The sequence below is a fragment of the Microcebus murinus genome, chromosome 6 (assembly GCF_040939455.1).
Source record: "Microcebus murinus isolate Inina chromosome 6, M.murinus_Inina_mat1.0, whole genome shotgun sequence".
In the NCBI taxonomy this organism is placed as follows: domain Eukaryota; kingdom Metazoa; phylum Chordata; class Mammalia; order Primates; family Cheirogaleidae; genus Microcebus; species Microcebus murinus.
The window spans coordinates 108,180,329-108,206,434 of NC_134109.1; the positions used below are offsets into that span (position 1 = coordinate 108,180,329).

General features: G+C 56.9%; 1 protein-coding gene across 1 annotated transcript in view; it reads right to left on the reverse strand.

Moving 5' to 3' along the window:
• Positions 1–6,009, reverse strand: part of HCN4 (hyperpolarization activated cyclic nucleotide gated potassium channel 4) — a 43,312-nt gene extending 37,303 nt beyond the window's left edge. Inside the window, exon 1 of the mRNA XM_012748272.3 lies at positions 5,246–6,009. Within this exon, the coding sequence (XP_012603726.2) occupies positions 5,246–6,009 (764 nt within the window). The remainder of the gene's footprint in view (positions 1–5,245) is intronic.
• Positions 6,010–26,106: the final 20,097 nt, after the last annotated feature.

Consider the following 26,106-nt stretch of genomic DNA (forward strand, 5'->3'; position numbering starts at 1 on the left):
ATGGATTAGCGATTAGTGAGGGTCCTCTGGCCACCCAGTGTCCACCTGCCCCCCCCAGCCAGCATCCAAGGCCAGCAGGGTTCAAGCAGTAGCGCAGGGAGGGAAGACGAGCAGACTGTGAATCCCGCACCCCAAGTCTGCAGGCAGTCCTCTGAGGCTCAGCTCGGCCCAGTCCGCAGACTTCACCCTGCTGTCGGGACTGAGGGCCAAGGGTTCCAAGGCCAAAGGGAGAAGACAGAGGCTCTGCCCTCAGGTGGCTCAGTTAGGCAGCCTAGGCTAAGCATGGAACGAGCACATGGCCTATCACCTCAATACTCCAGGCACGGCCCTGGTCTGTGCTCCAGCAGCGTTAGTGGCGTGTGGGTGCTTACCAGAAATGTAGCATCCCACCCACCCCAGAACTACTGAATGGGAATCTGTATTTTAAAAAGATCCCCACGTGAGTTGGATGACATTACAGCATGGAAAGCTGCATTATAACAAACACATCCAAATGCTCCATCCAAATGCCACAAGGTGGTCAGGGAAGGAGAGATGGACAGTGGCCAGAGTGGCCTAAGAGTGTGTCCCAGAAGACTCAGGGACACTGGGCCTTAAAACATCAGAGAGAAGGTAGATGGACAGGCAGACAGACCAGCACCATTGGAAGCTTCCTATGTAAGCCAGGCTCCCTGACAGCCCCAACGCCTCGCAGCTCACAGCAGCTAAGGGGACGGAAGAGGTCGGGCCAGGCAGGGGAGAAGGCAGCCTCATCATGTAGCTCCAGACCAGGAACTGGAGCTTTCCAACAGGGAGAACCTGGAGCCCAGGCCGCTCTACCCAGGCAGTGTGGGGATCCTGGCCCTCTGCCTCTGTCGGGTTTCTGTGCACCCAGCATCATGGGAGCACCTTGGCCCTGAGCGCCACCAGCCCCCGCCTTGTCAGCTGGGGCAGGTCTCATCCCTGGAGAACCCTGCTGCCCACTGTGCCGGCTGACAGCACCGCCCAGGCAGCTCACCTCGGAATTCCCCTCCGCAACAAGGCACCTTCCCCTCCAGTGCCCGCAGGGCCTGCAGCTCCTTCCAGCCTGGCTCCTCGCACTACAGCAGCAGCAGCATCCCTGGGCAGTGGCCCCCAGGAAGGCCCACCCAAGAAGGCGCCTCAGAAACCCCAGACCCAGAGCCAGGTTGCCACCTACTTCCCCTTCACCGTCTCCTTGGGAGGCCCAAGCCCCAGATTACTGAGGGACCCCCGCCAGGCTCCAGACAAGGCTGGCTCTAGGAGGCCAGTGCATGCTTCTTGCCAGGCCCAGGCTCTATTCTGGGATGGCCTAGAGTGGAGTTCACAACCTCGAGTCTCCAGATGGTCCTCAACTTAGGGGAACCACAGACACCAGAAATTGAGTGCCACACTGCACGTGTGCAGACATCTATGTATCATTCTGGATAGAGACTCTATAGTTTCCAGCAGGTTCTCAGTGAGGTCTCTGACCCCCAGCAGTTCAGAATCCCTGGACTGAGCCCAGGACAGAGCCCCATGTGGTCTGCCCAGGAGCCCAGGACCAAGGGGAGGAGGCAGTGAGGGCAGGGGAGTTGTGCTCACACAGTTCACTGCAGCTTCTCACCGCTGCAGGGCACCACAGCTGTACGAGTTTGTGTGTGACACAGCCATAGGCAACAGGAGCCCCATTTTCTAGATAGGAAAACTGAGGCTCAAAGTAGGCTCATTACCCAAGCAGGACCCCATAGCATAGCAAACAGGGCTGGGGAGGTGATGGGAGGTGAGTAATGGCAGTGACAACGTGCCAGGGACCAGTAGCAGAAAGTCAGCTCACGCTACCCATGGGACCTGCCAGGCCACTGGCCCAGTTTCCATGATTTTAGAGCCCAGCTGTTTCTGCCCCAAGGAGAGGACACTTGAAGGCCCCCCTTCCCTTCCCTTCCCTTCCTCGTGGCTTCAGGAGGCTCAGGCTAGGAGAGGGCAGTGGCTGGGGATGAGAAAGGCCAAGCTTCTGCCTGCCTCCATTCTCAAGGCTGAGCTAGCTCTGGGGACATGCAATAGTTCCAGAACTGACGTCCCACATAGGGACTTCCCTGCCAGCCCCCACATCCACCCACGCAGCCCCAAGACACCCACTCAGACAGACATCTAAATACACATGCCCAGGCAAGCTGCCTAAGCCTGACCAGCTTCTGGGAACGAAACCAGCTACATCTGCACTCGGGGTTCCCACTCCCTTTCTCTCCTCTTGATAAAATAAGATTATCCAGATACTATGTTTCATTTGTTCTAGGTTCTCCAGGACACCATTTGTGTGGAAGGAAGGACCCACCCAGAACCCAAGAGCCCAGCCAACCTTGGACAGAAGCCCAGAGAGCAATGTCCCAAGGGGCTGCTGTGTCCTGACCAATTCCCTTAACACACCACGAATACAACTTTCAAAAGGCAAATGGGGAGTGGGAGGAAAGGGGAGGCCAGACAGGCTGTGGAGCCCGGAGGAGCCATGGGGGTGGCCAGGGCATGGTGTGGGGGGAAGGGGACAGCCTAGAAAAGCCTATCATCAGCCCCTCAGAGCACAGCCCACTCCAGCCCTGGAAAAAGCACCCAGCCTTGCTCCCCAGGAAGGGGAGATGCTAGAAGCAGCCCATGACAGCCAGCCCTGAACTCCTAACCGCAAACTCAATCTATCATGGTTTGCTGGTGATTCTTTATTAAACCAATTCTGCTCGATCAATGCTTCCTGCCCGTCAAAATGACGAATAAATCCTCAACTGGCCTGAGCAATGCTTGCAGAAGCTTCTGAAGCCTAAGGTGGGCAACAGGGATGGGCTCCATATAGAAGCCCAAGGCTAGTGGCTGAAGCTCTAGGGACTGAGGTTTGGGGTGCTAGGGAAGGTGGGGGTTAGGTGGGATTGAGTGGTGGGTTTTCTAAGCTTAGGAGACTTAGCTAGGCCCTTGCCTCTTTGACCTTCTGAAGATGAGACTAGCTGTTTTGGCCCAGAGGCAGGAGAGGCATGATCACTGCCCTTCCAGACACACTCTTAGATGGTCTTTCTTGGATTTCTTTCCTTACACCCTACCCAGCTCCAGATAGCTCCAAGGCTGTGCAAAGAGGATGTGGGCTTCCAGCCACCAGTCCCTGTTGCTTATTGCACAAACCCAAAGCCCACTCTGCCCCCTTTCCTGTTGCCTATTTAACAATCCTACTGCATCCCCCTCTCTCTGTCCCCACCACCCTCCCCTGCGGCCAGGTCCCAGGCAGCTTGCAGTTCCTGGGAGATTCTGCAGCAGCGGGACTGCAGACAGACCTACCAGGAGGGACAAAGGTAAGACTGGGAAGGTGGGGTAGGATCCCCTTTGATGAAATCAACCCAGTCTGAACTCTTTGGCATCCAAGTAATGGAGACTAGGAGGGCAGAACCCAGCACCCAAAAGGGCCTCAATCACTGCTTGCTGTCTGTCGATGGAGGCTACGCATGCCTGGAGTTGGTCCCTTGCAGGCCCCCCACCCTGGGCAATGGGATTGGTTATGAGAACCCAGATAGAGGCCTTCTGACAGCAAAGGGAGCTGAGCAAGGGTGAGGAGGGTCCTTAACAATCGCCAGTGCTTGGTACGGGAACAGCCTATCTGTCACCACCACTGCGTTCAGAGAAGGGAGAAACCTGGGATACCTGGGGGGTGGAGGAGACATGGCTTATGTGCACTCCTCCCTAGCTCAGCCTGGGATCCTCAGGCCCCAATACTGGCCAAAGGGGAGTCCACTCATTAGGAACCTGGCACTGGGAACCCAGCCACGGGAACCCAGTTCCTCACAGGAGGGTCCCACATAGGCTCACACAATTTGATGACTATGACTCTGTTTAGCCTGCCCTTTTTGGTCTCCCTCATCCTCTGGAAAGGGGGAACCCTAGATATTAGGGTTAGGAAGAGTAGCCTCTCAAAAGAAAAAAAGGGGGGCCTTTGTTCACCACCTATTTTAAGCCATCAAGTGTTATCTGACTGGTCCTTCCCAGCATGAAAAATCTCTCTCATTGGATGGAAAATGGCTTTGCTCTCATTACAAACCCAGCTTCCCTGGAGTTTGCAAAGAGGGCTCTGGGTTGGCAAAATGCTCATTTATATAGGCAGGCAAGCAGGGTAGGCAAGGCAGGGAGACAAATAGGGGGCAGGGCCAGAGAGAGACAGAGAATGAGAGAATTAAACCCAGCTCAAAAAGATGAATGTTTCCCAGACCTCCATCTCAACCTTATGTATCAGGAAAGCCAAGAGGGGCACTAGGGTATCTCAGGACCTTGACTGAGGTAAGGGTACCCCTGATCCCAACCCCAGAGGCGACCAACAATCCCTCTTTTTGCACAGATATGCCCACAAGCACTAGTGGTATCTGCTGTTCGGTGGCATCTGACTCAGGTGGTGCAGGAGGGGGCAGGGTCCCTCTCCCTAACTGGCAGTCACATCTTTTGTTTGGGAACCCACAACTGACCCATGAGACCTATCAGCTGCCAGAGCGTGGGCCTCTGGGGTGGGGATGGGGCACTGGACAAGCTTGGGTCGCAGGACAGCTGCTCACCAGTCAGAACACCAGGCATCTTCACTGACCACCATGAGCAAGGTCATGCCGCCTTGCCAGTGTGATGCCATCTGCCCAGAGTGCCTGCTCCCTGGTCCACTACTCAGAATGAGGGGCTTGGCCCAGGGTTAAGGCAGGTGCAGAGAGGGCTTTCGTTCTGGGCCTTAGGCCCCAGTGCCCTCAGTCCCCCAGAGGCCTGGCTGCAGTCTCCCAGGGCACCAAAAGGCAGACAATGCCTGCGGTCAGCACCCAGGGATCTGGCCTGGCTGCTAAGAGGTCTGTCTCCCTTCATGGCCCTGCTCTCTCTGCAGGAAGAATGACCTGGAGCCTCCAGGATGGTCACCCTGACTCTGCAGCCTTGATGGGGGGGGGGGGTGGAATGTGTGGCTTAAGGTGGCAGAGCCCTGTCCCGGCTGCGGTTAGGGCTAGGCCAGGCTCAGAGCACCTTTTCAGCCTATTCTCCAGTGCGGCCCAGACCCAGGAAGACCAGCGTCTGAACACAGAAGAAAGTTCCCAGCGCAGTGCAGAAGGGCTGGGGGTGTCTGGGAGCCTAGAGGCTCCCCACTTCTCTCGGAGCTCCCAGCGCAAGGAAGGAAGGAAAGTTAACTCCGGCTGGGAGGCAGGGCGGGGAGAGGAAGCGTGCCTGCGGCCACCGCGCAGAGCCCTCACCGGACAGGACATCGCCGGCCCCTTACCTGAAGTCGCTGTAGGGGTGGATAATCCAAAACCCCGCCGATTTAACCCTCTCCTGCTCGCGCTCCACGGCTTTCTGGCTGCCGAACATCCTCAGGGAGAATTTGTTGACTCCAGGTTGGAGCATGGCCCCGAACTGGCGCTGCATGAAGCCGGCCTGGCCCAGGCGGACCTCAGCCTCGGGGAGGATCTGGTCGCCGGCGGCCGCGCCTCCCTCCACTTTGACAGCGGTGTCAGCGGAGGGCTGCTCGCAGGAGGCGGAGGCCGGCTGTGGCGGCTGCTGGGGCGGCGGCGGCGAGGCTCCGGGGCGCTCGGACTCCGCCGCCAGGCCCGGGGGCGTCCTGTCCTCGCCAGGGGACGCGTCGCCCTCGGCGATGAGCCGCCGCTCCTCCGCGGAGTCGTGCAGGTGCCCGTGGCTGCTGCCGCTGCCCGCGCCGCCGCCGCCGCCCCGGCTGCCCAGCGAGGCCAGGCTCCCGCGGAAGCGCCTGCAGTCGCCGTTCGTGCTGGACTTGGCCGCGCCGCGGGCCGGCCCCTCGCTGTCCGCTGCCCCGAGGGCCGCGCCCCGGGACTCCGCGCTGCCCGCGGCCACGGAGGGCGACGGCGAGGGCAGCGGCCGCAGCCGGATGCTTCTGCGGCTGGGGTCTTGGCGGCCCCCGGCCCCATCCTCCTCGGCGTCCTCTTCCTCGTCCATGATCCACGCCTTGGCCCCCACCTGCTGCGGGAGGCTGTAGAGCCGCTTGCGCATGGACGGCGGCAGCTTGTCCATGGCGCCAGGGCCGGGCCGGGCACAGGGGCGCGGCGCCGCGGAGCCGCTCCAGGTCCGCCCGCCTGTCAGTCAGCCCGTGGGGACGAGTCCTTCGCGGCCGGCGCGGGGCTCCTCAGTCGCCCATGCTGCGCGCCGCGGGAGGCTCCCAGTCCGGCTCCCGTCCCGGGCTCTCCGCGCTGCGCCTCCTCGCGCCCGGGCTGGGCGCGGGGACCCCGCGCTCCCGCCCTCCCTCCCGCGCTCAGGGGCGCGGCGCGCGGCCCGGCTCCAGGCGCCCCGCCCCCGCGGGGAACAATGGGCGCCGGCACCAGCCGCGCCGGGCCGCGGCGCTCCGGGAGCCGCTCGGGAGCGCAGAGCGCACGGCCCGCGGCTCCCGCTGCGTCCCGGCGCGGGCGGCTGTCCGTCGGTCCGGCTGCCCGGGCTTTGTGGCCAGCTCCCCGCGAGCTCGCCTCCCTCTCCCGGCCGAGCCCGGCCGGGCCGTCCCGGGGCCCCCGCCGCAGCCGCGCGGAGCCCAGCGGCCCGCCGGGCTTACATCAACGGGCGCCTCCCCCGGAGAGCCCTCCGGCAGCGCTCGGGCTCCCGCGCCCCGGAATATTCATGAAGCCGCCGCGGCTCGCGAGTTGCCATAGGAGCGGCCCCGCGGCCCGGCCTGCCTACCTGGGCTTCTTAAAGGGGCAGAGCGCGGGCCGGGGCCGGAGGGGCTGGGGGCGGGCCGCGGGGCCGCAGTGAGAGGCGTCCTCAGCCCTGGCCCTCGAACGTCTTTCCCTGGCTGCGGGCTGGGAGCGCGCCTCGAGTCTAGGGCTCCTGCTGCGGCGCCGAATGCCCCGTCCCAGACTGGGGGGCGGAGGTTCCCGGCCTCCCTCTCCGGGCGCCGGGCTCGCCTTTCCCGGCCTCTTCGCTCCCCGGCGGTGGGGGAGGGCGCGGGTCGTCTGCGTGCGGAGCCCCGGCCTCCCCGCAACCCGCCCGGAGAGAGGGTTTCCGGGAAATGCGCTGCGTCGGCGGCTCCCGGGGCTTTCCTGCGACAGGGGCGGGGGGCGAATCCCGCGCCAGCCTTTCCCCTGCGGCGGCCGGCGAGGAGGGCGTGGAGGAAACTCGGGGCGACACGCACCGGCGTGCGGTGGGAGCCAGCCCTTCGCGGCCAGACTTCGAGGAAATGCGCCTGCGGCAGCCACGGACGCGGGAGGCGAGCGCTGGGTCCCGGCGCTGGGTCTTTCCGGGCTGGTTCTGAGGGGCTTTGCGAGACCGGCCGGCTGCAGCGCGGAGCGGGTGCGCCGGCTCCTCTGGCGACCTGGTGGTGCTCTCGGGCTGGCTTTGGACGCCCTTCTCCAAATTGAGGCACCTCCTGTGTGGACCGATGCTAGGGGAGCTCCCGCTCCACCCAGACGCCCACCCCTCCCCACCCCTCCCCCACCCCCAAGCAGCTGCACAGCCCCCACTCCCAAGAGTCTGCCGCGTCCCGGGAACGTCCCCCAGCTGTGAGCCCTCTTCCCGTGGACAGTGCCCGGGCTGATGGACAAATCCCACTAGCTCAGCCTGAAGTACAGCTCTGTTCCTCTCCATCCCCTGAGACAGCCTGACACCCCAGATTAGCTCAGAAACGGGGAGCGGGGAGGGATTGCATTAGAGGGAAGGGGTTGTCGGGGAAAGTTGGGGACCGGGTTAATGCTGAAGTGAATCCTCAGCAAAGTCTGACAGGAGGGAGGCAAAAAGGTCCTCTGGCTCTGCCATCTCTGAGGAGGAACAGGAAGTTTTTCTTCAAATGATTTTTTTACTCTCACTCTCAGCCCACTTGTGACCACCTCCTCTCCCAACCGCCATCCAGAACGGGCATTTTAGTGGCAGAATGGTGGGGTCAGCCTGGCAGGGGCTGCTCTGCTCCACCCACTGGACACCAGACCTCCCAGGGGGCGTGAAGGACTGGGGTGATGACATCACCCATAGCTGGCATTTCTACTTTTGAGCAGCTCTGAGCTGACAGTTCTCCACACGGATGCTGGGAGGCCTGATCCCTGAATGTCCTTGGGTCTCCTTGAGAAGGAGTGTTCTTAACAGGCTGCAAGCCCTGCCTGCCCTGGTGTGCCGGCCACACAGCCGGAAGACCTCCATGTAACTCTCCCACTTCTTTGGGTCTCTGTCTCGCTGGGAGTTAGTCTGCCCTAACCCAGCTCAGAAGTCCGCCCACACTGGTTCCCAGTGGCCAGAACCTCAGTCACATCCCTGTGGTCCCTTAGCTCCCATGAACCTGAGCACTGGTCACACTATGTCTCCTTCTGGACTGAGGTCCCTGAGGGTGGATGAGGTCCAACTCATCTTAGGGACCTCTGCGGGCTGGACAGAGAGCAGATCAATAAATGTCAGCTCTTCTAATGAGTTAGGGACCCTGGAAGTCCCTAGCTGATGGCATGGAAAGGGATCCTTGGAGAAGAGAGAGCAGATCAATAAATGTCAGCTCTTCTAATGAGTTAGGGACCCTGGAAGTCCCTTAGCTGATGGCATGGAAAGGGATCCTTGGAGAAGACAGAGGATGTGACCAAGGTTCTGCTTCCTGGGATACTGCTGCCAGGGGTGGCCAGGGGCAGGGATTCTTAGTTCCTCCCCTGTAGCACCTCACCTACCCTCAATTTGACTAGCAACACCCATTCACAACCATCTAGGACCAACCTGGGGTACAGAAATGACCATCAGATAAATCAGGCTTACGGTAACCCCTGATGAGGTCTGGCCTCTCCTGTCTCTTCCGTGTGAAAGCCCTAATGGAGGACATCTGTGGTATGCCAGCAGTCTGGGGACAGAGAAGCCCCAGGTGCTGCCCTTGGTGGCCTCCAGGTTGGAAGGAGGCTAAACTCATGCTCATGAATAGAGGAGAAAGCTCAACACAGGGAAGAAATGTGTACTAAATCATGCCCCAACCATGAGAAATTTGAAAGGGAGATCTCACTGAGATTGAAGTATCTAGGGAGGGCTTCCTAGAGGAGGGGGCCAGATTTGGTGAGAGACATATATCCAACACTTCACACCTGATTTGTTAACCACAGGAAATTGTGGTATTTGTGGGCCCATTCATTGTGTTCAAACTTTGGCAATTTCACATGGCTCAGCCTAACACTTGTACTCCCATTTGCAGAGAGAACTAAAGCACAAAGAGGTTAGGTGACGTGCCAGATGCCCCAGTGCAAGAAAATGATGGAGCTGGAACTTCAACCAAGGTACCCACAGGTCAGGCTCTGCTCTGCTGCTCAGAGGGCTCACACAGGTTGGGGGGGCAAGCACAGGTGCTGGAAGGAGAGGAAGCAGAAAGAAGGTGAAGAATGGACAGGGAATGCTCCCCCCATTCTGTGATCTCCCCATTATCCACTCGAGTCTCAAGCCTCTCCTTTCCAGCACTGCCTAGAAGCCTAGGGTCTGCTCTGGTTCCTCTGATAACAAGTAGCCAGGACCTGGGGACCTCAGCAAGGGGAACACCTGCCTCAGGACTGGGCTAGGGAGAAGACCTGCTGCTCTCAGCATCCACGGGGGGCTGGGGGATTCCAGGAGACATATGGGCCCCCACAGGGCTGCCCAGGCCTGAGTGTCCCTGGAATGCAAACTTAGAAAACATCTGAGTCTAAAAGAGAAGGGGACTGGGGTGGATGGGCTTCCTGAATATCAGTGAAATTCAAAGGACCTGCTGGGGTGGAGTGTGGAATGTAGCTGATTGTATATATCAACCTCAGACCTTATTTGGTGGGGACCAGGATGGGCAGAGCTGGAGTGGGAAATTCTGGAAGTTTATTTGCTATGGGCCAAGGGCATTGTTCTTGCTTGAAGAGGCAGCTCTGGGGTAGGGCAGTGGCTCCCACACCCTGCAATACCAAAGTTTTAGCCAGTTCTGCTTGAAATGGAAAAAAAAAAAAAAAAAAAAACCCAGAGAGAGAGAGAACAATGTGAGATATTTTAGGGCAAGTTTGCCAACTGTCCTTTCTTAGAAGGCTGTCTTTATTCTAAGGTTATATCCTTGCTACATTCTCTGTGTTAAAAACGCCCTTTTATGAAATCATGGTTCTGGGAGATGGTATTTTTTATGTCTCTGGCTAACTAAAAACTTGGCATAGGGTTCTATGTTTGTTCCCAAAAATCATTTTGGAAATGTTATTGGTCTGTGAATTCCAAAAGCCTGGGAATCCCTGCTGTAAACAATAGAGCATGAGACTGGAAAACAAAAGCTGTAGAATTAAATACTTCTCTGTCATTTACTGCCTGTGTATACCTCAATCTTCCTCGTGTATAAAATGGGCTTAAAGATATATACTTCAAAAGTTATTGCAAAGACTAATTAAGAAAACAAATGCACCTAGCATAGTATCTCATTGATAGTAAGTTCTCAGTAAACAATGAACGATGAAATGATTAAATGAAACCTGCATTACCCAATGGAGAGGAAGACACTTGGCCTTTGGAATCTGATTTAGCTATATAGTCGTCTTAAACGTTGCTGTTGGAATGAAAGGGAGGTCTTACTATACGAGATTACTTCCTTTGTATTCTTCATCCTTCATAAGCCCCAGCTGGGTCTCCAGAAGGCAGACTCCCTTGTCTCTGGGACAGGCACTTGCCCTGGTCCTAAGCTCTATAGAAAATGGGATCAGGGGCAACTGGCTCAGAGGCCACACCCTTGGTCCTATGCTCAAGGCTCTGAGAAGGCGGGGGAAGGAGGGAGGGTGGCAGCCGTATACAGATGCCACTTCATCCTTCTGTTTAGGGCAGATACGGTCTTGCCCACATTACCTTCTGCTCTGCTCCAAGGCAGGTCTGCTCTTGGCAGGGCTGGACAGGGACTAGGACACACAGACTTCCTGCTGGAAGTCCTGACCCGAGACGTGCCCTTCGGGAGAGAACACTGTAATCAGCAACATCCCTCAGGTTTCCTGCCCCAAAGCTTCCTGATGAAAAACCTGGAATGGGGAAGGGGTACACAGGGGCAACTGGATTGGAAGTGGATGAGTGGGGGAAACAAATCAACCAGCCAGCTGTCACCAAGCCCTCGGGTGCCCACGCAATGTACAGACACACATACATAATGCAGGCCGGGAGGCAGAGAGATGCCCTAGCTTGGGTGGCTCCTGGTCTGGTCAAAGCATCAAAGGGTCATTGCAGAGGTTTGTAATCAAGGGTCACAGTAAGGGGTTCAGAAGCTCAGAGCAGTGATTCCCTTGAGTATAGTCAAGGTGGGCTTCCTGGAGGAAGTAGAAAGTAAACTGGGTTTTCTAGGCAATGGTTACTGTGTGTGTGTGTGTGTGTGTGTGTGTGTGTGTGTGTGTGCCGGCACACACTCATTATGGGGAAACGGTGAATGGAGTAGCGTGGGGGGAGGGATGAGGCCTGCTGCATTCTCGCAGTGGGGCAACAAGGACAGGGCTAGGGGCAAGTGTCCAACTTAGGGGCTCACTAAGCTGTTGCCCTGCACTGGCCCTAAGAGAAGGACCACTGTCCTACTGCTGTCTCCATAGAAGGACCGTTTTAGAGCCTTCTGACCCCTCTCCTCCCAGCACCCTCACCCCCGGACTCTGGCTATAAAAGCACCCTGGGAGCCCACATGCCAGCTCCCCATCACAGTAAGGCCTTAGTGAACAAGAAAGTCCCTGCAGGCTCAACTTCCCATTGGGCTTGCCATCTGCTCCCTTTTCAGCTCTGCCTGGTCTCTCTAGGATCTAGGAGCATGAGCTATTATACTGCCCTGTTCTCCACCCCCTGCCTCTGCGCAGGACCCCGCCTGTGAGCACTGGGGGGCCCAGCAGCGCCCCAAGCCCTTTCATCTCCAGGCCAGTCCTGGCTCCACTGCCCTTGATCGCCCTACTCTCCCCGGTCCTACACACCCAGATGTTCCCTGGGGACTCTGCCAAAGCACTGGTAGGACCTTGTGCCCCCTCCACCCCAGGAAGGATGGAGAAAAATGTGCTGACAGCTCAGCCAGGCCTGGACTATGTCTCTGTGTCCTGCTGGGGCTCCAGGACGTCTGGGCCACCTGGACTCAGAGCCAGGCTGGAGAGGGAGGCGCGGGGAGGGGGCGGCCCCTGAGGTGCCGGCTGAGCACAGCTGCCAAGAAGTAAGTACCAGAGACTCCTCTGTCCCGCGTCTGGAATCTAGGCTGAAGTGAGTTCAGACAGGGCCACCACCCTCATCAGCCGGGGCTGGAGGCGCCAGGGAGGGAAAGAAGGAAGGGACAGAATGGACCAGGAGGCGAAGAGCCTCAGCACGTGGGGCTGGGAGGGCGGGGGAGGGAGGGGCCGTGCCGGGGCGAGGGGGCTTCCCAGGTCCCTGAGATGGCCCAGGAAGGGGACTTGGCTCGCAGTCCCCACTGACACTGGGCTCTGCCCTCTCCATCACTTCTCCACATTTTCTTTCTCCTCCAGTGTCACTGCACCCCTTTCTTAGAAGGCCCAGCCACGCGCCGTGGATTTACCCAGCGGGCGCTGGAGGGCCTGCTCTAGCGGGCTGTGGGAGCCGGCCCCCCGCGCCAGGCACCTGCAGGCTGAGGCAAGACTAAGACAGATTCCAAACCTGACATGCGGAAGCCAGGGGCAGAAGCGGGCTGCGTGGATAAGAGGCTGGAGAGCAGGGGGAGCAGGGAGGTGGCCGTGTCTGAATTGGTCTGGCGGAGGCAGAGAGATGGGGCACGCCAAGCAGAGCGGGGTAGGGGGAGCCCGGGCGCGGGGCGGGCAAGCATTCAGGAGCAGCAAACACAGGACATAAAGGTGGTTGCTCTGCAGGCAAAGGGGGACAACTGGAAATGACTTGAGACAGGCCAGGACTTCGGGGAGAGTCGTTAGGTTGTGCCCTGGAGCCCAGGCCTGTGCTCAGCTCTGCAGTGAGTGAGCAAAAAGAACAGGACACAGTCCCTGCCCCTGGGAGCTCGTGGCAGGGCAAGGAGATGAGAGCAACGTGCGAAACCGTGGAGCCATCCTGCCAGAGGTGGGGCCAGGACCTGGCCCCGTGGCACACACGGAGTGGGCCACAGCCAGGCCCGGGCTCCAGCTCCCTGAGGAGCACGTCTTTCCCACACGCCCCAGGCCCAACCTCCCTCCCACAGCCCGCTCGCCAGGGCACCTGCGAGCACATGGCCTTCCTCCCGCCGGACGCCTTCCGGAGAGGTCAGTTCGGCCATGTGATGAGAGCTGTACCCCACAGGCCACCGTGCAGGGCCCCGCAGGCCCCCATGTAGGGCCCCGAGCAGAGGCAGAGCCAGGGAGAGGGTGTTAGAGACTGCGGCATGGGCTGTGACAGGGCTGTGATAGCCTGTGATGGAGCTGTGGCAGAGCTGGGACAGGAGCTGTGACAGGGAGTGTCACATAGGCTGTGATAGTGCTGGATCGGGCTGTGGCAGAGCTGGGACGGGGCTGTGACACGGGTTGTCACATAGGCTGTGATAGAGCCTGTGATGGAGCTGTGACCCGGACTGTGACACGGGTTGTCACATAGGCTGTGATAGAGCCTGTGACAGAGCTGTGACCCGGACTGTGACACGGGTTGTCACATAGGCTGTGATAGAGCCTGTGATGGAGCTGTGACCCAGACTGTGACATGGGTTGTCACATAGGCTGTGATAGAGCCTGTGATGGAGCTGTGACCCAGACTGTGACATGGGTTGTCACATAGGCTGTGATAGAGCCTGTGATGGAGCTGTGGCAGAGCTGGGACGGGGCTGTGACACGGGTTGTCACATAGGCTGTGATAGAGCCTGTGATGGAGCTGTGACCCGGACTGTGACATGGGTTGTCACATAGGCTGTGATAGAGCCTGTGATGGAGCTGTGACCCAGACTGTGACATGGGTTGTCACATAGGCTGTGATAGAGCCTGTGATGGAGCTGTGACCCAGACTGTGACATGGGTTGTCACATAGGCTGTGATAGAGCCTGTGATGGAGCTGTGACCCAGACTGTGACATGGGTTGTCACATAGGCTGTGATAGAGCCTGTGATGGAGCTGTGACCCGGACTGTGACATGGGTTGTCACATAGGCTGTGATAGAGCCTGTGATGGAGCTGTGACCCAGACTGTGACATGGGTTGTCACATAGGCTGTGATAGAGCCTGTGATGGAGCTGTGACCCAGACTGTGACATGGGTTGTCACATAGGCTGTGATAGAGCCTGTGATGGAGCTGTGACCCAGACTGTGACATGGGTTGTCACATAGGCTGTGATAGAGCCTGTGATGGAGCTGTGGCAGAGCTGGGACGGGGGCTGTGACAGAGCTGTGACCCGGACTGTGACACGGGGTGTCACATAGGCTGTGATAGAGCCTGTGATGGAGCTGTGGCAGAGCTGGGACAGGGGCTGTGACAGAGCTGTGACTGGGGCTGTGACACAGGTTGTCACATAGGCTGTGATAGAGCTGGATGGAGCTGTGGCAGAGCTGGGACAGGGGCTGTGACACGGGGTGTCACATAGGCTGTGATAGAGCTGGATGGAGCTGTGGCAGAGCTGGGACAGGGGCTGTGACACGGGGTGTCACATAGGCTGTGATAGAGCTGGATGGAGCTGTGGCAGAGCTGGGACAGGAGCTGTGACACAGGGTGTCACATAGGCTGTGATAGAGCCTGTGATGGAGCTGTGGCAGAGCTGGGACAGGAGCTGTGACACGGGTTGTCACATAGGCTGTGATAGAGCCTGTGATGGAGCTGTGGCAGAGCTGGGACAGGGGCTGTGACAGAGTTGTGACTGGGGCTGTGACACAGGTTGTCACATAGGCTGTGATAGAGACTGTGATGGAGCTGTGGCAGAGCTGGGGCAGGGGCTGTTACAGAGCTGTGACCGGGACTGTGACACGGGTTGTCACACAGGCTGTGATAGAGCTGGATGGAGCTGGCAGAGCTGGGACAGGGGCTGTGACACGGGGTGTCACATAGGCTGTGATAGAGACTGGATGGAGCTGTGGCAGAGCTGGGACAGGAGCTGTGACACGGAGTGTCACATAGGCTGTGATAGAGCTGGATGGAGCTGTGGCAGAGCTGTGACTGGGGCTGTGACACGGGCTGTCACATAGGCTGTGATAGAGCTGGATGGAGCTGTGGCAGAGCTGGGACAGGGGCTGTGACAGAGCTGTGACTGGGGCTGTGACACGGGCTGTCACATAGGCTGTGATAGAGCTGGATGGAGCTGTGGCAGAGCTGTGACTGGGGCTATGACACGGGGTGTCACATAGGCTGTGATAGAGCTGGATGGAGCTGTGGCAGAGCTGGGACTGGGGCTGTGACAGGGAGTGTCACATAGGCTGTGATAGAGCTGGATCGGGCTGTGGCAGAGCTGGGACTAGGGCTGTGACACGGGGTGTCACATAGGCTGTGATAGAGCTGGATGGGGCTGTGGCAGAGCTGGGACTGGGGCTGTGACATGGGGTATCACATAGGCTGTGATAGAGACTGGATGGAGCTGTGACAGCTGGGACAGGGGCTGTCACACGGGGTGTCACGTAGGCTGTGATAGAGCTGGATGGAGCTGTGGCAGAGCTGGGACAGGGGCTGTGACACAGGCTGTCACATAGGCTGTGATAAAGCTGGATGGAGCTGTGGCAGAGCTGGGACAGGGGCTGTGACAGGGAGTGTCACATAGGCTGTGATAGAGCTGGATGGAGCTGTGGCAGAGCTGGGACAGGGGCTGTGACACGGGGTGTCACATAGGCTGTGATAGAGCTGGATGGAGCTGTGGCAGAGCTGGGACAGGGGCTGTGACAGAGCTGTGACTGGGACTGTGACACGGGTTGTCACACAGGCTGTGATAGAGCTGGATGGAGCTGTGGCAGAGCTAGGACGGGGGCTGTGACACAGGTTGTCACATAGGCTGTGATAGAGCCTGTGATGGACCTGTGGCAGAGCTGGGACAAGGGCTGTGACAGAGCTGTGACCGGGACTGTGACATGGGTTGTCACACAGGCTGTGATAGAGACTGTGATGGAGCTGTGGCAGAGCTGGGACGGGGGCTGTGACAGAGCTGTGACCGGGACTGTGACACGGGTTGTCACATAAGCTGTGATAGAGCTGGATGGAGCTGTGGCAGAGCTGGGACAGGGGCTGTGACAGAGCTGTGACTGGGCCTGTGACACAGGTTGTCACATAGGCTGTGATAGAGATGGATGGAGCTGGCAGAGCTGGGACAGGGGCTGTGACACGGGGTGTCACATAGGCTGTGATAGAGACTGGATGGAGCTGTGGCAGAGCTGGGACAGGGGCTGTGACACGGGGTGTCACATAGGCTGTGATAGAGCTGGATGGAGCTGTGGCAGAGCTGGGACAGGAGCTGTGACACAGGGTGTCACATAGGCTGTGATAGAGCTGGATGGAGCTGTGGCAGAGCTGTGACTGGGGCTGTGACACGGGCTGTCACATAGGCTGTGATAGAGACTGGATGGAGCTGTGGCAGAGCTGGGACAGGGGCTGTGACAGAGCTGTGACTGGGGCTGTGACACAGGCTGTCACATAGGCTGTGATAGAGCTGGATGGAGCTGTGGCAAAGCTGGGACAGGGGCTGTGACAGAGCTGTGACTGGGGCTGTGACACGGGCTGTCACATAGGCTGTGATAGAGCTGGATGGAGCTGTGACAGAGCTGGGACTGGGGCTGTGACACGGGGTGTCACATAGGCTGTGATAGAGACTGGATGGAGCTGTGGCAGAGCTGGGACAGGAGCTGTGACAGGGAGTGTCACATAGGCTGTGATAGTGCTGGATCGGGCTGTGGCAGAGCTGGGACTGGGGCTGTGACACGGGGTATCACATAGGCTGTGATAGAGACTGGATGGAGCTGTGACAGCTGGGACAGGGGCTGTCACACGGGGTGTCACATAGGCTGTAATAGAGCTGGATGGAACTGTGGCAGAGCTGGGACAGGGGCTGTGACACGGGGTGTCACATAGGCTGTGATAGAGCTGGATGGAGCTGTGGCAGAGCTAGGACGGGGGCTGTGACACAGGCTGTGACTGGGGCTGTGACACAGGGTGTCACATAGGCTGTGATAGAGACTGTGATGGAGCTGTGGCAGAGCTGGGACAGCGACTGTAACGGGACTGTCACAGAAGCCGTGACAGCGCTGCAGCAGAGGCTGTGATAGAGACTGGATGGGACTGTGACTGCGACTCTGGCGGGGACTGTGCCGGGGCTGTGATGGCGACTGTGACAGAGGCTGTGGCAAAGGCTGTGATGGGGACTTTGATTGAGACTGTGCCGGGGCTGTGACAGCGGCTGTGACAGAGGCTGTGATGGGGACTTTGATTGAGACTGTCCCGGGGCTGTGACAGAGGCTGTGGCAAAGGCTGTGATGGGGACTTTGATTGAGACTGTGCCGGGGCTGTGACAGACTCTGACGGGCTGAGACAGAAATGTGACTAAATCTGGAACCACAATCAGAGTTGGGACAACAGTTCCTGGAGCCGGGGCCCACACGCCCACGGGCGACAGAGCAGTTGGCGGTGACAGCAGCAACACGGCAAACACGCAGCCGCGGGCCCAGGCGTCTGCGGGACGCCAGCAGGCTGAAGCTGCCGCGGGAAGACAGCGAGGGAGGGGCGTGAGCCTGGCTCCCGCCCAGCTCTGCCGCGGGTTTCTGTGGCCCACGGGCAGATGCCTGACCCTCCCTCGGCCTCAGTTTCCTTAATAATGCCTCCCTCAGGGAGAGACCAGGTTACAGAGTGTGGTGGGTGCAAATGTGGGCCAGCCGAGGGCCCCCGTGAGACCCCCGAGTCGTCGCAAGGGGCCTCAGCATCTGGGGCCTCTCCCAGGCACAGCCAGCTGATGGAGTACGGAAGGCCCCTCCGTGCACACGAGCAGCCAGGCCCCCGTGTGCAGATGCTCTTGTGACGAACCAAACACAAGTTGGTCTTGAAGTGTGAGTGCATTCACAGTCACGATGAGAACTAGCACCTGGGCCAGCTTGCTCTGTGCTAGGCGCCACGCCAAGTGCTTAGCACAGATTAGCTCGTGTAATCCTTGCTAGAGCCCTGCCAGGTAAGTGGCTTTTATCCCCATTTGACAGGTGATTACATTGAGGCTCAAAGAGGTTGCCTCACTTGCTCAGGCTCCTGAGGGTAGGGGAAGAGCCAGGGTTGGAGGGCACTTCTGTCCAGCCCAGGCGGGGCTCTTCTCCTCGGGTACCACAAGCAGCTTCCTCAGTCACAGCTGCTATTGTGTCCAGTGCATTTTGAAGTTTGAAGTCAGAGCTGTCTTCAGAGAAAAATGGTCCTCAGACTGGAATTGGCTGGGACCCGCAGGGAAGCACCCGCTCAGTCTGTGGGAATCTGTGCAACTCTTTCTCCTCTCTGCCTCCTGCGCCAGGTGCTAAGTTGGGGATGGGAAGGACGTGATTTTCCACCCAAAGGGTGCACAGAACAGCTGCCATGGTTTCAGGGCTGGGTCTGGTTTTGAACGTTTTGGTCAGTGTCTCATGTCGGCCTCTTCAGAGAAGGCCCCTCCGGTGCGGTCCTTGCAGGAGGACCCTCGTTCTCCCAGACCCCATGGTCAGGAAGCAGGGTGGCCACTCCCTGTGGCCCCGCCCGGACCGTCCCTCCTCCACAGGGGCTCCCAGAGCCGGCCACCTCCTGCTGTCACTCAGGCATCTTCCCCACCTGGCTTCCTCCCCCGCCCGATGCCTGCCCTCACGAAGACAACTGCACACGCCTCGGCTGACATTTGGCTCTCCAGGGCCTCCTCCTCACCTTCAGCCACCAACTCCCGCGTCCTCAACCTCGAGACGCTCCGCTTCTAAAGCCTAAAGCCTGAGATTCAGGCTCCCATGTGAACTCCGCCTCTGCTCCTTCCACCTGCTCTCCGGCTCTCCCTTCCTACCTGCATGCCACGGCAGGCACGGGAACTCAGAGCGACTCTCAGCTCGTGCCCCGTCTGAACCCTGGTGCTGAGGGACGCAAACAAACACTCGCAGCGGCAGGCGGCTCCGGCCTCTAAAGTTCCCGCCTGGGAAGCTCCCGCTGCCGGGAGAATTTGTCGTTTGGTCTAGTCAAGGGTCCGTGGCGTCCAGTCTCTGTGGGAGGGTGGGAGGCTGACTTGTATCAGTGCCACTTACCAAACCCAGCTGGCCTAGTCACCCCCCGTTTCCGCCCTTCAGTGCCTTTCCCCTAGCTCACCCCACTTTAAAAAATCTCTTGCCTTTTTTTTCAGAGAGGTTGAGCTCAGTTCACACAGAACCCTCTTCTCTATGGCAATAGCTAGCACTGAATAAACCCCGGCTTTGTTTACCTTTGACGGTGGCGAGCTCTGTCCACCCAGCCCTCCTGCCCTCAGTCCCTTCCCTCCCCACCTTAGCGCTCAAGAGCCACACCTCAACCTTAGCTCGCCAGTGAGCTCAACTCCCCTGCCTCATGGTCCTTTGTCTGTCAACCTGGCACCCAAGGCCTGGATCAAAGCGACCATCGACTCTCCACAGGCGCCGGCCAGAGCGGGCGGAGAGGCAGCCGGAGAAAGAGGCCCAGCGGCACAGACTGGCCGGCTCCGGGCCCGCCTCTGGTACGCCGCGGCGCCTGGCAATCCGCCTGCCTTTTCCTTATCTGCCGTGTCTTCGTCCTGTGCCGCCAGCGTCCTAGTCGCTTAGTGCTGCTACATCAGGACACCACAGGTTGGTAATTGATAAAGAAAAGTGGTTTATGAGGCTCATGGTTCCGGAGGCTGAGAAGCCTAAGAGTGTGGCGCTGGCATCTGGGGGGTGGTCACTGCGTGGCGGAAGGAGGGGTGGAAGTGAGCATGCGAGTTAGAGAGAAAGGAAGGGGCCTAGCTTACGCCAAGCCCATTCCCGCAACAGCGGCGCTAATCCTCGCGGCCTAATCTCCTCGCTTACAACTATATGGTGGCGATTATGTTTCCAACACGTGAACTCATTCAAACCATAGCAACCAATCACCACTTATTCCAAAATTTCAACCTCTGCCTACAGGATCCTTCCCATCACATATAAACTTGCTCGAATCTCTGCTATCCAAAAAGGTGCTCCTTGGACCTCGCTGTCCCTTCCTCGCCTTCCCGTCACATCTAAACTCCCAGAGAGCCCCGGCTCTACTTGCTGTCCTTTCTCAGCGCCCACTCGTTCCTCAGCCGCAGCAGTCAGGCTTCGCCGACCCCTCGTGTCTCAACAAGACTGCACACAAGTGAGCTCCCGAGCACCAACTCCACCTTTCATTGCTCCCCTTGCCACCCCTGAGCATCGCGTGCTGCTGCTGACACTTCCCCCTTCTTGAAACATCCTCTTGCCTTGACTTCAGGGACATGGACTCTTCTCACTTTCTTCCTGCATCTCTGGCTAGCCTCAGTTTCCTTTGTGTTCCACCTTCCCCTACTGGCTCCTCACGTGTGGGTGTCATCCCCGAGTCTGTGTGTGCTCTTTCTCTCCCCATGTGATCTCTCTCCCTGGACACTCTCCTCCACGCCTCAGGCCAGGCCTAGGCCATGGCAACAGCCTTCCAACAGGCCTCCCTGCCTCTAGCCTTGCTCTGCTATAACCCAGGAGCCACGATGCTGCCAGAGTGACTTCTCAAAATGTAAAGCTGGCCATATCCGCTTAGAACTCTTCAGTGGATTCCACTGGCCTTGAGATAAAGTCCCAACTCCCCTGGCAAATACCCTGCTCTGCGCCTGGCTGCCATGACTTCCTCAGTCTTCCCTCCAACCAGTGCCTTCCTGGCGCTGGCACTGGTGCTCATGAACTTCCGTAGGTGGGTGGCGACAATGTTGTTAATGGCCACAGTTGTCATTATGCATTAGCTGTTGATGATTATGGTGGTGACTTTAAAACACTGCTTTTTAAATGCAGTCCACATTTTAAATGCAGTCCTCAGAGGCAGACTCCATTGCACAGATGTTCTTTGCTCCTGCCTCCCGGAAGGTCGATTGTGCATGCCCATCTCAGACCCATCTCCACCTGCGACTGCTTTAGGGCCCTGTGGTTGGGGCTCTGGTTAGATCCCACATTGACTCTTGGGTGTCAGCCTGAACCTATGTCCAATGCTCATCTCTTTCCAGCCTTGGGTTGAACCCAGCATGCTGGTGATGGGGCAGTGACAGTGATGGTGGCAGAGGGATAATAGTGTTGACTGTGAAGATGCTGCCACTATCAGTGCTCAATGGGGAGACAGAATTACCTAGGGACTATAGAAGAAAAGCCTGTGAGAGAGCCGGGCAGCTGGCTCCGAGTCCCTGCTTTGCTGCTGGCTCCAACAGTGACTAGCTGATGAGGCTGATTTGACTTCCTCAGAGGCTTAGCTCTGTAGCGCTGACCTGTCACCTGCTTTCCATGACACCCAGGACTGGGCATCTCACCTCCATCACAGGGCACTTGGTTGCCAGGCTGGGGCCCTGACACTCCTGACATGGACGTCACTCCCCAGTGTCAGCATTTATTTGCATCTGTGAACACGCATGGCGGCTGCTTTCCTAAACTGGAGAAGGTAGCCGGGGTCTAGGAAGAATGAAGAAAGCAGTCTGGGGGGTGATGAAAAGGCACCTGCCCCCGGTGGTAGGCCAGATGAAAGTGTCCAAAGATAACCAGGTCCCACTCCCTGAAACCTATAAATGTTACCTTAGATGACAAAAGAGACTTTGCCAATGTGATTTAGGATCTTGAGATAATCCTCCTGGAATATCTGGGCAGGCCCTATAAGCAGTCACTGGTGTCCTCATAAGAGGGAGGCAGAGGGAGGTTTGCCCCAGAACCAGAAGGCAATGTGCCCACTAGCAGGAGCCCACACCGCTGACTTTGAGGATGGAGGAAGGGGCCGTGTGCCAAGGAATGCAAAGCAATGCCGCTAGAAGCTAGAAGAGGTGAGGAAACAGACCCGCCCTAGAGCCTCCGAAGGGAGCATGGCATTGCAGACGCCTTGATTTCGGCCCAGGGAAACCGATTCCAGACTTCTGACCTCAGAACTATAAGAGAATAAATGTGTGTTCTTTTAAACCACCACGCATGTGGTACTTTGTTACAGCAGCAATGAGAAATGGACGCAGTCTCCTTCTGCCCTCCCCCTCTGTCCTCCGCTTCTTCCTGAATCAGGTTGAGCAGGGAGGCCGGACGGCAGGCAGTGGAGAGGGCCGTCCTCCTCACCTGTCCGTGGGGCCCGGCGCCCTCTGGTACAGGTGATGTTGGCTTTGGGAACACTGGGAGGGGATACCTCCTCAGAGCAGTAGTCACACGTGGGTCTCTGTCAGCGTGACATGCTCAGGCCACTTCTGGTGGCTTTGCTGGCAGCAGGCGTTGAGTGAGGACAGAAGAGGAAGATTCCAGAGAAGCCGTCTGGGGATCGTGGCTGACGGGCGAAGTTTCGGCATATGTGTACTCCCTTTTTTGGAACTCCCAGAGATACTTGTGGCAGAGGAGGAAGAGGGCAGAGGTCCTGTAGGTGCAAGAAGAAAAACGGCAGGAACTTTGGGTTATGGCTGTTAATGGAACCTCGTTTATAGTCGCAGACGGGAGGGCCTGATAACTCTGGTGAGAGCGGCTCTTTGGGCTGCCCACGCCCTCCCAGCCTCGCACAGGTGGCTGATTAGGCAAATCATGATTTCCAGACTCTTCTCATCCCCTTTCCCTGTTTACATTCAGTTTTTATCTTTTTCTTATTGAGCTGGAGAATTTTCTATCTTGGGGTGAGTATTCCCTCGCCTGTCATTTATTTCTACAAATACCCATTTCCCCAGTTTGTTGCTTCTTTGAACTTTTCATATGCAGTATTTGCCATGTGCGAGTTTTCTTTCTCCTGCAGCGAAGTATATCAACATGCCCTTTTGCAATCTCTGACTTAGATATCACACTTACACAGTTCTTCCCCACCTCAAGAAATACTCACTTGGATCTTCTTTCTATAAATAGACTTTTGTATGCTTATATTGTCCATATTTCCCCCACTAATTAGCAATGCCTCCTTTCTCATACACTAAAGCTCTCTCTCTCTCTCTCCCTCTCTCTCCATATATATATATGCAGTTATATATTTCTGGATTCTATCTCCATTCCATTGATTCTCCCTATTCCTGTTCCTACACCAGTCCCTCCTAAAAATTACTGTAGCATACTATTATCTAAAAATAATAATAATAAATAAGAGGGGTCTCTTTCAGAATTCTCCTAGATTTCTTACCAAAAATCTTAACTACCTGGTTAAAATGATTTGATCACATTAAAAAATCACGTTGGTGTTCTGATTAGGATTATACTGAATTTATAAATTAACTTAGGGAAATAGATTATCTTTATACCATTGCATTTCCCCCTCCTTGTCCCCTTCCAAGAGCACAGCCTGTCTCTATTTAAGTCTTCTTTTGTGTCTAGAGAGAATCATGCCATGGTTCAGCCCTGGTGCAGCCTTTTCTCTCATCTTCGTTTCTTTTTGTTCATTCTGTCAAGTGTGGGGAGGGTAGTTTTGTAAACCTGCATTTAAGCCACCACGATTCCCAGAAGTCTTTAGATTTGCACTGAATTGAGGCTGAAGGCAGGGACAGTGAGCGGAGCTGTGGGGGTGGTGAAATTTAGAAGGAGATTAGACACTAAATGAGAGGAACAGAAGTTTGCAGAGCGCCAACGTTGGCGGGGAGAGTGGATGCGGTGACTGTGGTTGACAGAGCCACCGAGGGAGAGGTGAGAAACCAGCACAGGGGTATCAGGGGAGTTAAGGGAGGAGGGAACTCAAGGCTACGTGGCTGATGGAGTACCGTGTTGCAGGGAGGTTGTGGGGATGGCCGCAATGGAGCTGTGGGTTGTGTCGGTCATGGCTGGCTGCACCGTTTAGTGTTTAAACTGGGACATGGAGAAGACTCTGGGACAGTGGGGTAAACCAGGATTATTACTGGAAAACTGGGGCACACAGCAACCCCAGTTAGTGGAGACCTCTGAGAAAGTGGTTGCCATGGAGGGATGGCCGAGGTGCCCAGGTTGTGTGGATTGAGGGGTTAAGACAGGGCCAGTGGACTGTTCTTTTTAGAAGTTTGGCCAGAAAGGTAAAGAGAGAGTTGGGTCACAGATGGAGGGGAATTAAGGTTGAAGGGGCTGTATATGCTTGCCTGCTTTCTGGGGTTGACAGATCTGTCCATCTAGGGGAGGGAAAGGACTTAGTGAAGAGGGAAAGATGGAAGGTGCAAGATATAGATGGATAATTAATGAAGAGACCAGATGCAGGAGGGGAGTAGGGCAATGTCAACAGCCTACAGAAGGCGTGGGATGAGCCTGGAAGAGAAGGAAGGATAGCTCTGATAGGAGGGCAGGTAAGAGGAGGCGTGACAAACCGGCGGGAGTTGTGGTGCAGAGAAGGGGACTTGAGGGAACTCCTAACATCTCTAGAAAGGTTGCTGAGGAGGAGGGGACAATTGCATGGGGCACAGAGCCTCCAGAAGGAAAGAAGTGAAAACCCTTAGCCCTGTCCCTTGGGAGTCAGCATGGTTAGACAACCTCTGACGGCTGGGATGGTTCTGGATAAGACCCGCTGGTGTCGGGAATGCAGGTCTCCGCTCAGCGTAAGGTGCTGAGCTGGCGGTGTTCTGGCTGGTGTGTCTGGCCTGGAAGCCTCTCCCAGCCTCAGCACCTTGGCATGTTGGGGTCTTCCTCTGTTGGAGAAGGACCACTGTCCCTGTAGGGATCTGCACCAGTACAGGCATCGCTGCACTGGTGGACAAGGATGCTCAGACTGTGCAGGACCAGGGTCTACAGTGACACTTTGGGGTCACCTTGGGGGAGGCCACAGGGAATCAGAGGCTCCAGTGCCATCATCACCTGGCTGTGGATGAACCAGCCCTTCAGGATTCAGGAAGTCCTTGGTTCTCTTGAGCAATTCAAGGAGGAGAAAGTCCCCAAGAGAGAGACACTGGATTTCTTGTTACTTCAGATGGGCTTGAGAGGTTAATATGAAATATTAATCTAATTTATAACCCAATTTGATAAATCAGGTTTGTGTAATAGAATGGTATGCATCCATTCAAAGTGATGTTGGAAAATAATATTTGATGACATGAAAAAAATATTCAGGACATATTAGTTGAAAATCTAGTATGAACACAATAATCTGATTTTTGAAAAGAACGTGTAATACATCCGTATGTAAACAGCTAGATGACTGTAAGAATATATACTGATTATCAGGGGTTGTTTCTGGGTGGTGGAATTACGGATAATTTTTTTTTTTGCTTAGTTTTATTTTCCAAATTTTATATAAGTTGCTTGTATTGCTTTTTTTGTAAGTTAAATAACAAAGTTATTTTTTAAAAAGATTGCCAAGCAGTAATGGGACCCCAGCTGAGCCCGGAGGACTCTGCAGAGGAGCCAATGCCTGAGGTGGGTGTACTCTTTCCAGCCGCACTCAGCAGGTACAGCTCACAGCTGGGTAAACGGGAGGGACAACAACCGGGCCAGATTTAGCAATGCACCTAGCCCAGAGTTGCTCAGAGGTCACCCATGGGACACGCCCAGCGGGAGCTGCCCTACATTCTCCGTCTGGGGCTGTGTAGACCACCCTCGGCTGGCATCTTCAATACAGATGACATCAATGAAACTGTCCCTCTTCTGACCCTGCACACACTGTCCTTAGCCCATCTGGACCCAAGACCAAGTGGGAAAGATGAGGGCGTGGGAAGGCTGAAATAGCCAAGGGGTTGGTTCTTGGAGGGAAGGGACTGCTGTTGCTACGCTGCTGCGGTTCTGCTTACGTAAATGCTGTGCTAGCCAGGTCAGCCCCGTTAAGGAGGAGCCCAGTGAGGCTTCCCACCTGTTTGGCTGGTGCACGGGTGGTGGATGTGAGTAGGTCTCTGCTGGTTGTGGGGAAGGGCTTGGGGGCTGCTCCACCTTCTGCTGTTTCCAGATCCCTGAATCCAGTGTCCCATCCCGCCCCACGGGAAGCCCTTAGCCAGCCAGACCTCTCAGCGCAGCAAGACAGGGCCGTCTCTCCGAGGGCAGGGCCTGTGCTGAACAGCGGGAGGGCGGGGCGGGCGCCCATGGGAAGATTCTGGGCCATCCCCAGTGCCTACCTGCTTCTCTGAGATCCCCGAAAAGATAGGGAAGGAAACAGTTTATCTCTGGCTCATGATGGGCATTCCATAATATTTGTTGAATGAACAAATAAGTGAGCAAATCAATCAATTAGCCAGTTCTGCGGC